Source organism: Peromyscus californicus, unplaced genomic scaffold, assembly GCF_007827085.1.
Source record: "Peromyscus californicus insignis strain IS unplaced genomic scaffold, ASM782708v3 Scaffold_6__1_contigs__length_162567912, whole genome shotgun sequence".
Classification (NCBI taxonomy): domain Eukaryota; kingdom Metazoa; phylum Chordata; class Mammalia; order Rodentia; family Cricetidae; genus Peromyscus; species Peromyscus californicus.
In genome coordinates, this window is record NW_026294584.1 from 138346547 (window position 1) to 138361215 (window position 14669).

The following is a 14669-nucleotide window of genomic DNA, read 5'->3' on the forward strand; positions in this document are numbered from 1 at the left end:
TCCTGCCCAGCTCCTGCAGCCCTCAGACCCAAGCAAGCACACAGAGACTTATATTATTTACAAACTGTATGGCCTAATGGCTCAAGCTTCTTGCTAACTGTTCTTATAACTTAAATTAACCCATTTCTATTAATCTATAAGTTGCCATATGGCTCATGGCTTACCAGTATCTTGACATGTTGCTTCTCATCACGGCAGCTGGCAGTGTCTCTCTGCCTCAGCCTTCCACTTCCTAGACTTCTCTCTCTTTGTCCTGCCTATACTTCCTGCCTGGCTACTGGCCAATCAGCGTTTTATTCATCCATCAATCATCCACAGCACTTCCCCTTTTTCTTTTTTTCAAAAAGGAAGGTTTTAACTTTAACATAGTAAAATTACATACAACAAAACAATTATCAAGCAAGAATTACAGTTACACTATCTAGTCTATTTATAATATCTAGTCTATTTATAATATCTAGTCTAATTGTATTTGGCAAAATTAAGGAAGATATCCTATCTATCCTATACTTATGAGTCTAATGTTTCATATCTAACTTATCTTTTATCATAACTAAGGAAATTATAACTATCTAGTCTTCAACTACATCAAAGACCCCAGAAGGAGCCGGGCGGTGGTGGCGCACGCCTTTAATCCCAGCACTCGGGAGGCAGAGCCAGGCGGATCTCTGTGAGTTCGAGGCCAGCCTGGTCTCCAAAGCGAGTTCCAGGAAAGGCACAAAGCTACACAGAGAAACCCTGTCTCGAAAAACCAAAAAAAAAAAAAAAAAAAAAAAAAAAAAAAGACCCCAGAAGGATATACTATTATCTGAGAAATGGGAGAAGGACTCAAGCAACTTTTGGGAGTCTTGTGAGAGTAGACAGAGACAGCCGGCAGCCTGGACAGTCATCCAAATTTCTTTTGTAAAGTTGGGGCATCTGTCTTCAGCCCACAGGCCTAGGGTCTCTCAGTCACTTTTCTCTGTGTCCTATAGAATGTCTGGCAGTTTCCTCTGCAAAGCAGGAACCTGAAGGACCATTTTGCCAAGCAAAGTTCAGTGGTCACATTCCTATGGGTCCTGCATGTCCAGTCGATACATTTTTTCAAGCAGTCCAGGCAAGAACAGTTTCTTGCCCAAATGACTATTTTTGCCAAGAAGAAGATAAACTCCATATGGAGTGTCTTCGATGCCCATCCTCCTCTCTGAAGTAAATTGGTGCTGCCAGGAGCAGATATGTCTCACTATCTAGAAATTCTAAATTTTTAAAATATTTTAAATGTCATATTCTGTAGGTCTTTGAAGTGTTTGAAGATTACCTATCTATCTGAAATATATCTATGTATACCTAGAAAACTTAACTAGCATGCTACAAGTTTGACTATCATAGAAGACTAATTATTAATCTGTATTTCTTAATTATCCATTACAATCTAAATGAGTTACATAAACATAATACTTCAAATGAGAGTAGAAACATATATACAGTATAACAAAATTAACTTCAAATTTGTTTCAATAAACTAAAATCTACAGCAATATAAAACATTTCAAACAAGTTGTTGCTCTTTAAAAGTAGGTTCAACAATCTACCCTTTTATCCTATCATTATCTATACTATCCCCTTTTCTTCTTTAGAAAGAGAATGCATTTATAAAAATATTGGTTTTTCTCTGTCCCACACCAGAGGGCTCTTCTGATATGGAACTGAAGAATCTCTCAACTTTTTTTTTAATTTACAAGCTGTATGGCCTAATGGCTCAAGCTTCTTGCTAGCTGTTCTTATATCTTAAATTAACCTATTTCTATTAATCTATAAGTTGCCATGTGGCTCATAGCTTACCAGTATCTTAACATGTTGCTTCCTATCACGGCGGCTGGCAACGTCTCTCTGCCTCAGCCTTCCATTTCCCAGACTTCTCCTCTCTCTTTGTCCTGCCTATACTTCCTGCCTGGCTACTGGCCAATCAGCATTTTATTTATCAATCAATCATCCACAGTAATTAAGATCTACTGCTTTATCCAGATGTTACTAATGAATTACTAGGAGTTGACACATTGTATGTGTTACAGCCGTTCTTTCATTAGAAAAAGAGATATTTTTTTCAGAGAAGTTGTGAAACCACCAAACCTTCTTTTCCCCCAGAGTTCATGTCTCTGAGACTGACCAATGAAGTCCCTAGTGAGACCTGCACAGGCCACCTGGAAGTGTTTTACAATGGTACGTGGGGAAGTGTTGGCAGCAGCAATATGTCTCCAACCACCATCGGGGTGGTGTGCCGACAGCTAGGCTGTGCAGACAAGGGGACCATGAAACCCACATCTTCAGACAAGACGCCGTCCAGGCTCATGTGGACAGATAATGTGCAGTGTCCGAAAGGAGTTGACACCTTGTGGCAGTGCCCCTCATCTCCGTGGAAACAGAGACAGGCCAGCCCTTCCGAGGAGTCCTGGATCATCTGTGACAGTGAGTATCCATTGTTAACAGGAAATTTACATTCTGCCTCTCCACTGTCATCTTCTGAGAAAACATGAAATTTTATTTTCCTGTTCACACCCTGGATTGACTTTTTAGGTCTCATTAAATGAGAATTGGTAACTTCCAGACAATAGTTAGGATTGGAATAGTTGGTTTTGTGTAACTGTTACATTATACATGTATACATACACATACAAGATCAGTAATCATTATTCCAGATGTTCACATTTCTGCACTTGAAAGTTCTATTTGATTGCCTTCTCTAAAAACACCAAGAAGAGAATGCATGATTAATGATTAGATTGTTTTTCTTTCCTTTCCCTACATTTCTTCAAAATATTATCTTGAGGCATCAATATTAGAAAAAACTCAGAATGGTTGATCCTGAACTATTTTTTCATTATGCATCTTCTTAAGCTGTGAGACTGATATTTCTGTCCACATCACTTTTGTCCATGTGAGAAAATTTAACTTTCCACATTAATAATGTTGACTTCATTCACTTTCAGTTTCTCGAGTCACACTATGATTCTTTTTAAATAATATCTTTAATAATTCTTTGAGAATTTCATACAATGTATTTTGATCTTATTCCCCCCTCTCCCTCAACTCCTACCTGATCCACCTCTACCCTTCTATGTCCCCAGATTCATGTCCTCTTTTCTTTTCTAACCCATGGAGTCCAAATTTTTTTTTTCGAGACATGGTTTCTCTGTGTAGCTTTGCGCCTTTCCTGGAACTCACTTGGTAGCCCAGGCTGTCCTCGAACTCTCAGAGAACCTCCTAGCTCTGCCTCCCGAGTGCTGGGACTAAAGGCATGCGCCACCACTGCCCGGCTCCCAGATACTCTTGGGTCCGAGTCCTGCCTTAGAGCTTGGTCTTACCAGGATTTACACCCTTAACGATCATGGCCTTCCCACTCCCAGAAGCTCCTCAGCTAGGAGTGGGGGCTTCACACCCGCCTCTCCCTTTCATGCTGGGACTTCTGTCTGGCCCCAGCTAGCACAGGTCTTGTGTGTGCTGTTACAAGTGTGAGTTCACGTGTGCAAGCATGTTGTGTCTGAAAACTACCATTTACTTGGAGTCACTCAACACCTCTGGATCTTATGATCTCTCCACCCCATCTTTGGCAAAGATCCCTGAGCCTTGAGGAAGGGGTATAATACAGGCATTCTATTTAAATCTTAGACTATGGCATCTCTTATTCTCTGCATATTGACAAGTGGTAGGTCATGGGGTCAACTGCCATCTACTGCAACACGTTTCTCTGATAAAGGCTGAGATATGTACTAGTCTACAGGTATATCAACAAGATATTAGGAGCTGGTTTATTGTCAATGTAGCAAAATAATAGTAGTAGATTTCCCCCTACCTATCTAGCCACAGGTTCTTGGCTCCAGTAATGGTGCTGGATATGGGTCCTGTCTTGAGGAGCAGGCCTTAAGTCCATTTGTGCCTCTGTTGCAGCAGTGGACATATCTCACCAGGCCAGTCATTATTGTAGCCAGTTATGATTGATGATTATCACCTCCTGCCCCACCACAGTGTGCATAGTACCTGTACTAGTCAGGGCTCTCTAAAGGAACAGAACTTACAGAATGAGTGTGTGTGTGTGTGTGTGTGTGTGTGTGTGTGTGTGTGTGTGTGTGTGTGTGTGTGAAGGGCATCTGTTAAAATAGCTTACTATGGTCCAATTAGTCCAAAAAACGGCTGTCTGCCAATGGAAGGTCCAAGAATCCAGTATTTTGTTCAGTCTATGAGGCTGGATGTCTCAGCTGGCCTTTAGTATGTGCCAGAAGCACAAAGAAGTAGGCTCTAATGCCAGTGAGGAATGGACTTACTAGTGAGAGGGAGAGGAAGCTGGCAAAGAGAGAGCAAGCTTCCTTCTTCCATGTCTTTTATACATCCTGCGAGAATAAGGTGTGTTCCAAATTAAAGGTGGATCTCCCCACCCAAAGAGATCTATATTAAAAATTTATGTTTCCACCTCCAAGATCCACATTAGAAGTGAGTTTTCCCAATTCAAATGACTAAATTAAGAAAAAAAATTCCTCACAGGTGTGCCCAGTCATTTGGGTTTTAGTTAACTCCAGATGTAGTCAACTTGACAACCAAGGATAGTCATCACAAGACCACCCCTTGTGAACTTGACAATTATATCTCCTTATGTCATGCTTAATTTCCAGATGAAAACAATAACCAGTTCATAATTATGCCTAACATGATATAACTATCCCAATACAATCACAAATGCATTGTATAAATTTAGAATATGTGGCAATGTCCCTTGAGGGACATTATTTTAGTATCTCAAACTTGAATATGATAACCATTGACAATCTCTTAACTGGTGTTACATAATAAATAAATCAAGAAAAGAAAACACAAATATCTGTACAAACACATTTTTAACAAAATACAATAGAAAGTTACAATATCATATCTTATTATTCTATCAGTTATAATCCTCATTTCTGTAACTAGTCACACGACCTTAGTTGGTAATTGTAACTACCTTTCTCTACTACCCATTCTGTATTTCCTCCACCCTCCACAAGTACCTCAGAAAAATTGGCTCTTTTCCTAGAGGAGTGACCTCTATCTTCATTCCTGAAAATCTGTGCCCTTTGTCATCCTGCCTGGATTAGGCTGCTTTAGTTTCCAATTGACTTTAACCACAGGACATGGTAGCACCAAGAGGTGCCCTAAAGGGTATCCTGCACTCCAGACATAACCTTTTTCAGTACCTGCCAGCACTATGAAAGCTGGCTAGTGGGTATGGAGCTTTTAGGTCAATACCAGTTTGATCTCTCTCCATGTCCGTGACTTAAGTATGTAACATCTTCAGCAATAGAGTCCCACCATGAAATTCTGGAGAGTAACCAAGAGTAATAGCAATAACCTATAATGTAGGAGATCTATAGGACCCCACTGACCAACCAATCAAAAAGAGATAACCCATTTCTGGTACTGGGGTTTTACTTGTTAGCTTGTGGTCTCTAGTAGGTGCATTATCTCCTCATTGTAGTGTGACTCCACTTACACTCATTTTATATGTATGTATTTTAGAAAGCTTCCACAACTTTTCCGAAAGGATGTTAGTATCAGAAATGCTTCCCCACTCTTCCTCCACCCTGTCCTTCCATCTGCCACCACATTTAACCATTCTTTTTCCGTATCCCTTTTCTCCTTCTGTATCACTGCATTCTACCTCCCCTCCCATGAAATATCTTCCCCTCCCCCATGGTCCCATTCTAGTTTCCTGACTTCCATGAGTGTTTCAAATGAAACACACGTGTCTAAAGATTCAAAGCTAGCATCCACATATGAGACCAAACATGTGACATTTGTCTGTCTGGGTCTGGCTTACCTCACACAGGATGATTGTTTCCAGCTTCATCAATTTACCTACAAATTTCATAGTTTCATTTTTTTCATAACAGCTGAAGAATATTTATTCCCTTGTGTAAATGTACCACATTTTCATTTTCTACTCATCAGTTGGTGGGCATATAGGTTGTTTCCATTTCCTGGTTATTGTGACTAGAGTAGCACTAAGTATCTCTGTAATAAGATATGGGGGTCCTGCCGGCGGTGGTGGTGCACGCCTTTAATCCCAGCACTCGGGAGGCAGAGCCAGGTGGATCTCTGTGAGTTCGAAGCCAGCCTGGACTATTAAGTGAGTTCCAGGAAAGGCGCAAAGCTACACAGAGAAACCCTGTCTCGAAAAACCAAAAAAAAGAAAAAAAGATATGGGGGTCCTGAGGGTATATGACCAAAAGCAGTATAGTTATGTCATCTGGTAGATCTATTTCCAGCTTTTTGAGGAACTGCCACACTGATTTCCTTAGTGACTGCCCAGTGTGCTCCCCCACCAGCAGTGAGTAAATGTTCCCCTTTCCCCAAATCCACACCAGCATGTTTGTCATTTGTTTTGTTTTTTTATTTTAGCTCTTCTGACTAGGGTAAGATGAAATATTAATGTAGTCTTTATTTATATTTTCCTGATAGCTCAGAGTGTTAAATGCTTCTCAGCTATTTGCATTTCATCTTTTGAGAACCTTCTGTTTGGTTCCTTGCCCTGTTTTTCAATTAGTTTGCTTTCTTGACATTTACTTTTCTGAGTTCTTTCTGTATTCTAGATACTAGTCCCTTGCCAGAATTTATAGCTAGAAAAGACTGTTTCCTATGTTGTAGGCTGCATTTTCACCATAAAAATGGTGTCCTTTGCTGTGCAGAAGCTTTCTGCTTATGTGGTCCCATTCGTCAAGCATTTGATGGGATATATCCAGTTTGATGAAAGGACATATACTTTTATTTAAAAAATTATGAGCATATAATTTTTAATTCACATGGTTTTTATATATTTTATTAATTAATTCTTTGAGAGTTTCATACGTGCGTACAATATATTTTTTATCGTATTCACCCCTCTACTCCTCCAACTCCTCTCAGATTTAACACTCTAGCTCTCCTTCTGACTTCCTGCCCTTTTTCTTTCTTTCTTTTTTTTTATAACCCTTGAGTCCAATCTCCTGCCCATATACTCGTGGGTATAGGACCATCTACTGAAGCATCGTCAACCTACCAGGTATCACATCCCTAAAGAAAACTGACTCACCAGCCTCCAAGAGCAAGCATCAATAGTTCCTCAATTAGAGAGGGCTCATCGTCCCCTCCCTTCTCCATGCTGGAATGTTGATCGGCTTGATCTTCTGCAGACAGCCACAGCTGCTGTGAATGCAATGGTCCTGCCATGTCCATAAAACATTGCTTTGCCTCAGTCTTTCCCAAACTCTGGTCCTTACAATCTTTCCGACTCTTCTCCCAAGGATGGTCCCTGAGCCTTGAAAGTGAGGAGTGTAATATAGATGTCTCATTTATGACTGTTAGTCTCTGAACTTTTGACAGTGTACATTAAATAGTTTTTAAAGCAATCAAATCTCTGTTCTCCTATAGCCTTTCAGATGCTTTTATCTTTTCAGGGATAGCCCAGATGTCTCTGATTTTTTTTTCAGACAAAATAAGACTACAGGGAGGACATACAGACTGTTCCGGACGTGTGGAGATTTGGCACAAAGGTTCCTGGGGGACAGTGTGCGATGACTCCTGGGATCTTAATGATGCTCAGGTTGTATGTCAGCAGTTGAACTGTGGTCAAGCTGTGAAGGCACTAAAAGAAGCAGCATTTGGTCCAGGAACTGGGCCAATATGGCTCAATGAAGTGAAGTGCAGAGGGAGTGAGTCTTCCCTGTGGGATTGTCCTGCCAGACCATGGAATAACAGTGACTGTGGGCACAAGGAAGACGCTTCTGTGCGGTGCCTCCTAGGTGAGTGTCAACAACCTGGATTGAGCAGGACTCTTTGGTAGCAAAGACAATCCAGGCATTAAAATATGATGCATTCATGTTTGATCTGGCAACACAGGGGTCTGATAAGAAGACAATCACAGTGTTTCTATTTAGAGGAAAGTTGAAAACATTTACTGTTACACATCACAGAGAACAGACACACAACCAATATGTGTGTGTGCAAGAGACAAGCAACTGGGAGACCCAAGCTTTGGGTTGGAAAATGCAGTTCACTTGCTTAAGAGACAGTGAAGCCTCACACAAGGAAATATTGAAGTTTGCTTTATATGTGGCCCCTAGAATTGAGTCTCTTTCTCTTTTCTCCTGCAGAAATGCCTTCAAAATCAAAGCATGGCACAGGTATATCATGGAATTTATAAGCATGGGTCTGTATTATTTAGAATGCCTCTTGTTTAGAAGACCTTGGGTCAGAAGGAGTTCTGAGGGCAAGAGTTTTGCTTCAGGGCTCCTGTATGTGGCCAACGAAAGAGCAGCTGAGGACTTACCGTCTTTCGTAATATTTCCCTTTACTTAGGCCACCCAGTCCTCACTGCACTCTTGATCTGTGGGACCGTTCTGCTGATCCTTGTCATCACATTCCTCTTGTGGACTCTGAAGCGAAGACAGATACAGCGGCTTACAGGTCTGAGCCAAATTATGATCTAACTTATCCAAAGAATTAAGGAGTTCTTGAGCTGATTATAACTAAATAAACAAATTACTCAAGTGTGAAGTAACCGGAAAGCAGGGAGTTATAAGAGGTTTGAAAAGTTCCTCAGAATACAAGGAACAGAATTTCCTCACAACAAAAAAAAAACTCTGGCTACCATAATGTGTTCTACATTCGGTATGTTTAATTGGAGTAGTTCATTAATGGAACTGGTAGTTTAGAATTAATATGTAATTTATGATTTAGAATGAAGGTTTGTTCATATTTGATTTTCTCTAACCATAATAACCTTAATGTAAAACTGCATTATTCTATCAAGCAATCTGCTAGGATCTAAAAGTGAAGAAAAGGATAATAAAACGTTTTTGTTTAATGGACTTCAGGTTTAGTGGACTATAGATATATGACAATGTAGCATTTTATTAATATGAATGAGAAACAAGGAGACACAGAGAAGAGAGAGGTTATCTGATGTTAAAAAGGAGGGTGGAAGGCTTCTAAGAAGGCTTTGAGAGGGTTTTAATGATGGTTCAGATAACTGGGCAAGACACATTCCAGGAAGAGGGCGTGCGCACGTGCAGGGGAGTATAAAGGATGACACAGTTGTCGTCGAGTGAAGTGAGGATGGAAGACAGAAGCAGCTTGCCAGGCTAGTGTAGAGGGAAGGAGCAAGTTTTGAAAGCCTTGCATCTGAGGCTACAAGGATGCCTGGTCATTAGCATAGCATGGGAGGGAAGTGAAGTGGTCAAGCTGTACTTGAGAAAAACCTTTCAGCAAGAGCCTGCATGAGGTATGTTACAGTTGCACAGTTTGGTCCCCTGTGGGACTCCTGACAGCAGGAACAGGGGCTGTCTCTAACTCTTATGCTGACTTTTGGGACCCTACTTCTCATTCTGGGTTGACTTTCCCAGTCTCAATATATGAGGAGGTGCTTGGCCTTACTGAAACTTGACAGGACATGTTTTGTTGATACTCATGGGACACCAGCCCTTTCCTGGATGGAGACAAAGGTGGGGAGTGGGGAGTGGGAGGGAGGAAATAGGGGAAAGGGACAGGGAGGGGAAGGTGGGGGTGGAGCTACAGCCGGGATGTAAAATAAATAGGTGAATTTAAAAAAGAAAGAAAGAAAGCTTGCATGAAAGATTGGAGTGGGATCATATCCTTGACAGGAATAGCTGAGATGAAAAATGAAAGGGGCTTTGCAGTGAGAACGGAGGGAGAGGATACACTTTAGTCACTCACAGAGGAGTGTTGGCTTCCTTGGTAGGAAAATGGGTTGTTACATCGTGACAGTACAGACGATTGTCTGTCTCTTACAAGCAGGCTGGTTGAAAACAACGCATAGGTAGAGATTGAGACTGCTGGTGAAAGGCTCAGATGAAGGAGGCTTGGCTTTTCACTGATCCGTAACCCAGGACCTCTGTTGTCAGTTTCCTCAAGAGGAGAAATTTTGGTACATCGAGTTCAATACCAGGAGATGAATTCGAGGGCCGACGATCTGGACCTGCTGAAGTCCTCAGGTCAGTGGATTGTGTAAGGGTCTAAAGTTTGGAGTTTCAAACAAAGGGCCTGCAATCGAGGCTGAGCATCCTGCTTCGATTAATAGTTGAAAAAGTTCTAAAACCTGTCATGGAAAGTTTGTGGTGCGTGGGAAGAAGCAATGAGCGGAGAGATGGCTCAGCCGTTAATGGCTGCGCTCACTCCCAAAACGTCAAGAAAGGCAGCCGTGAGCTGAAAATCATTTTTAGAGATCATAAACTGCAGCCACAGGGAAGTCTCTAGCCTCAGAGGCTGATCACCGAAAGGGGTGCACCGACCCAGCGGCATTGGACCTCACTTTCCTGAAACAGAAATCCGTTTTCTAAAAGACGGTTACTATGACAATTTAAATTTTCTTTGCTTTCTCTTTTCAAAAATAATTTGACTGTGTATACGTAAGGCCTACAACATGGCGTTATGGAAAACACAGAGGTGCTACAAAAGTTACTAAACCGAAGCAAAGTGAGCATTTCCACCATCTCACTTAGGAATCCTGCCCACAGCACTGTGTTATCGCTACTGCGCATGTGCTGCACGGAGCACCTACATCCGCTCACTCAGCTCATCTTCTTTCATTCTCTCACCTGCGTCTTTACTGTCCAAGTTTTATCCACTCCCACTCCCTGTCATATCCGTCCTTCAGTTTGATTTTTATTATATTTTTCTGAAAGTCTAAAAGTTGAAGCTTTCCATACCCCATCCAGTGGGACACGGTTGCCCACCCCCACACACACACCAGCCTTATCTTTCTTTCTAGAAGAAACGCCCTAGTATTCACTGTCCTCGCTCCACGAAGGAACCCTCTGAGAGGGACTCACCTCCATTCTACGGTCCTTTGCTGCTGCAATGTCAGACACTTATTTAAGGAACAGGAACTGTGCTGGGCCCTTAGCTCACACCTTTTGCCTGCCTAATTGTGGGAAGTTTTTAGATGCTTAAAGAACTTCTCAGATACTTGAGGCCAGGGCTGACATATATTCCCAGTAATTACCTTCTTCCTTCCAGAAAATTCCAATGATTCATATAATTTTAATGCTGATGGACTAATGTCTCTGTCTAAATATCTTCCTGTTCCTGGAACAAAAAAGGGAGCCATGCAGAGGCACACTGAGGAGGAAAATGATAATTTATAATCCACTGAGGTGAGTGAATCAAAACAGGCACACTCCTTTTGAGACAGGCAATTCCTCTTGCACTAGAGAGAAAAGATTGCATATACAAATATGTTTCCAGATGAATATGCACAAGTGTATGTTTTTATAAATATGTATCTATGTTCAGATATAGATTAACGCTTTGTAAATATGATTCAACTATTGCTAAGAAGTGTGTGTGTGTGTGTGTCTGTCTGTCTGTCTGCTTATCAAGAACAATGATTCATCTATAAGGCTAAGGAGAAACAGGGTAAATAAATATTTTGAAACATTATAGAGATCCTGTCAGGCAGTTAAAATATTTGTATAATTCATGCAAATGATAAAGATTGTACAAGACACTACAGATGGAAGAAAATTCATCTAGAAAGTTTAGGGAGATTATAAGAAGATGTGACATTTAAGTCAAACCTTAATCGTGGTTGAAACATGAACCATTCCGGGAAAGGGTATAATATGTACAAACTGTGGAGGCATAGGTGTTAGCCACACCTTGAGGAAACAGGCTTCCACTCAAATGCATACATTACACACATTTATATCAATGCTTAAACAAGGCATGTTTGGATTCACATTTTACAGTGGTCTTCCATGAAGAGAGTTCAACCAAAATTATAAAAATTTAAGAAGTGAGAAGGCAAGAAAGTTTGTTAAGTTACGCATTTTTTAAAAGATGGTGAAATGAGTTTGTAGGTACATTTTTCTGTTTTTTTAAATTTAGTAATTAATAGAGTTTTATAGAAATATTATATATGATCTAGAAGAAATATCAATGGAGACACAGAGCAGAAGATAGAACTCTTGGAAAGTCTATGAATGTTAAGTGTTTGGCTGTGGTGTAGCTTAGGGGTAGAGCACTTATCTAGCGTTTATCAGGTCCTGAGTTCAACCACCAACATTGCAGTGACAAGAAAGACAAATATTTACGCTATGAAGTGATAATGTCCACAAAATATAAGGAATTAATTATATACACATATATATGTGCCCACACATATATGAAGTTCTTAAAGTTTCTGCATTGCATGAACAGTGATTAGTGTTAATGTATATCTATATACATTATACATATGTATACATATACATATACACACACATATGTGTGCATAATGTCTACAGAACACTTGGGCAAAGCTACAAAAAGGCGTTTTGCACAAGATGAATTGAAATAAAACTTTGAAGGCACTGGAGAGATTGCTCAGGAGGTAATGTGCCTGCCACACAGCAATCAGATCCCCAGAACCCAAGTAAAAAAGCCAGGGGTGGTAGTGCACTCCTCTAAGCCCAGCACTGGAGGAGACAGGTGGCTCCCTGAAGCTCATTGGCTAACCAGCCTAGCCAAATCAATGAACTGCAGGTTCAGTGAGAGACCATGCCTCAAAAAACTTGAAGATGGAGAGAGATGCAGGAAAGATACTTGACATCAGTTTTGGGTTTACACACGTGTGTGCACCCACATGCACCCACCCAGACTAGCAAGTGCTCACTCAACTAATAAAACATAGCAAATAGACAATTTTTAATGTTCAAATCCATTGGTACTCTAGAGAATTCAAATTATAGTTTGTAATGAGATATAAATCAGTCTAAGAAACGTTTAAAGCAGCATCAACACTTATTACTGATGAGAATTAAGAGAAAGGGGCAATCTGGATCACTGCTGCTAGAAGAAGCCAGTGGCCTCTAGAGAACACAACCTACTGGCCCTGCTAAGATGACGGTAAAATACCGAAGAGCTTTGTAAGGCCTTTGACTCAGCCTGTGCACCTGTGAGGATTCTGTCCATACAAATAAAGTCGCTACTGTAGGACCTTTGTCAGGGGCTATTTCACATTGTTGTTTGTTACTAATGGCCAAAAAATGTCAACTGACAGCTTCAATGGCTGGAAAACCTCTGGTTTAACTCTAAGAAGGACAATCCCTCACAAATGTTAACATGATTCTGCTCACCTGACCATGTTATTCACATTAAGTAAAATGTTTTTATCAATGACCAAATACATTTCTGTGTAGGTAGAAATAGTTACAATTTTAACTACATTGTAGATTCTGGGGATTCTGAAAACCTTCTGACTTACAAACTCGAGTACATTAGCATTTCCTGAGGTCACAGGTCCTTAAGCATCAACCACTGTGTGACATCTACTGCAGGATCACAGGGGAGTGGCTTCTTGGAAGTGGTATCTTTTTCTTTTCTTGGTTTTTTGTTTTGAATTGTTTTGGGTTTTTGAGGCAGGGTCTTACACTGTATCCCAGGCTAGCTTCACACTCACTATGTAGATCAGGTTGGCTTCAAACTCAGAGCAATCCTCTTGTCTCAGCCTTGTGAATTCTAGACTCATGGGTGAGCACCACTGTGCCTGATTTTTTGAATGTCATTTCTTGATCTTACTATCACAGCATGGAACAAAAGTGGTTTTCACACACACTAAAGCTAAAAAATCTTTGCATTTAATTCTCTTCTCAGCAAAGATAGTATGTTTTTGGCTGGGTGGTGGTGGCACACGCCTTTAATCCCAGCACTCGGGAGACAGAGCCAGGCAGATCTCTGTGAGTTTGAGGCCAGCCTGGTCTACAGAGCAAGATCCAGGACAAGCACCAAAGATAAACAGAGAAACCCTGTCTCAAAAAAAAAAAAAAGAAAAGAAAAGAAAAGAAAAAGAAAAAAGGATAGTATATTTTCTCATACAAATGAGTTTGGATATATATGGATATATGTGGTATGATACGATGCATTCTTCTATGTAAAGACAGAAATGACCCTTTTCTACTTATAGATTAGGTTGTCGTTTAAGAGACCTTGACATGACAGCAAGAGCCCAGTCTACGCCCAGATGGCCACAGCTGCATCTTCATACCAACCGTCCTCTATTTCCTGGTATTCTGCCAAATTCACAGAAACCCTATTTGTGAATGTGACCACTTAATAGAGATGGGGAATTTTGAGGGGATTAAATAAACAATATTGTTACTGATTTAACTTCGCTTGCTTGTTTCTTTGTTTGTTTTGTTTGCCTGTTTGAGATAAGGTCTCACTATGTAGCCCTGGCTAGCCTGGAGCTGGCTAAATAGACCAGGCTGGCCTAGAACTCACAGAGATCTGCTTGCCTTTGTCTCCCAAGTACTGGAATCAAAAACTTGTACCTCCACATCTAGTTTAACCTTTTTGTCTTGATTTTTATAAATTTCTGGTTGGAGATTTCTGACTTTTTTAGGGTTTCGTGACTATAATACGATGTCTTTTCATTCAGCATGCTAATTTTCAAATATTACACACTTCCTTCTAGTTGAATTTAAGTAATAACGTCCTTGTAACCAAATTTAAAAAGTCCATTTTTCCTTTGGATTTTTTTTATTAAAGGGATATAGTCAGCAAATCCACACAGAAGCTGCGACTGCCTGTGTGGAGTCTTTGAAAAGAAAGAAAATGGAGGAAAGAAGAGGGACATGAGAGCAGGAGGGGAGGCCAGTTGAGAAGAGGTTTCAGAAGGAGTGGGA

General features: G+C 40.6%; 1 protein-coding gene across 2 annotated transcripts in view; it reads left to right on the forward strand.

The window, feature by feature from the left end:
* Cd163 (CD163 molecule) overlaps positions 1 to 14147 on the forward strand; it is a 28009-nt gene extending 13862 nt beyond the window's left edge. The window contains exons 11-17 of one of the 2 annotated variants that reach the window (XM_052721192.1): positions 2125 to 2445; positions 7476 to 7787; positions 8139 to 8168; positions 8344 to 8451; positions 9909 to 9998; positions 11023 to 11159; positions 13949 to 14147. In XM_052721192.1, the coding sequence (XP_052577152.1) occupies positions 2125 to 2445; positions 7476 to 7787; positions 8139 to 8168; positions 8344 to 8451; positions 9909 to 9998; positions 11023 to 11150 (989 nt within the window). In that variant the 3' untranslated portion in view covers positions 11151 to 11159; positions 13949 to 14147. The remainder of the gene's footprint in view (positions 1 to 2124; positions 2446 to 7475; positions 7788 to 8138; positions 8169 to 8343; positions 8452 to 9908; positions 9999 to 11022; positions 11160 to 13948) is intronic. The other variant, XM_052721193.1, reaches the window with a different exon arrangement.
* The last annotated feature ends 522 nt before the right edge of the window (positions 14148 to 14669 follow it).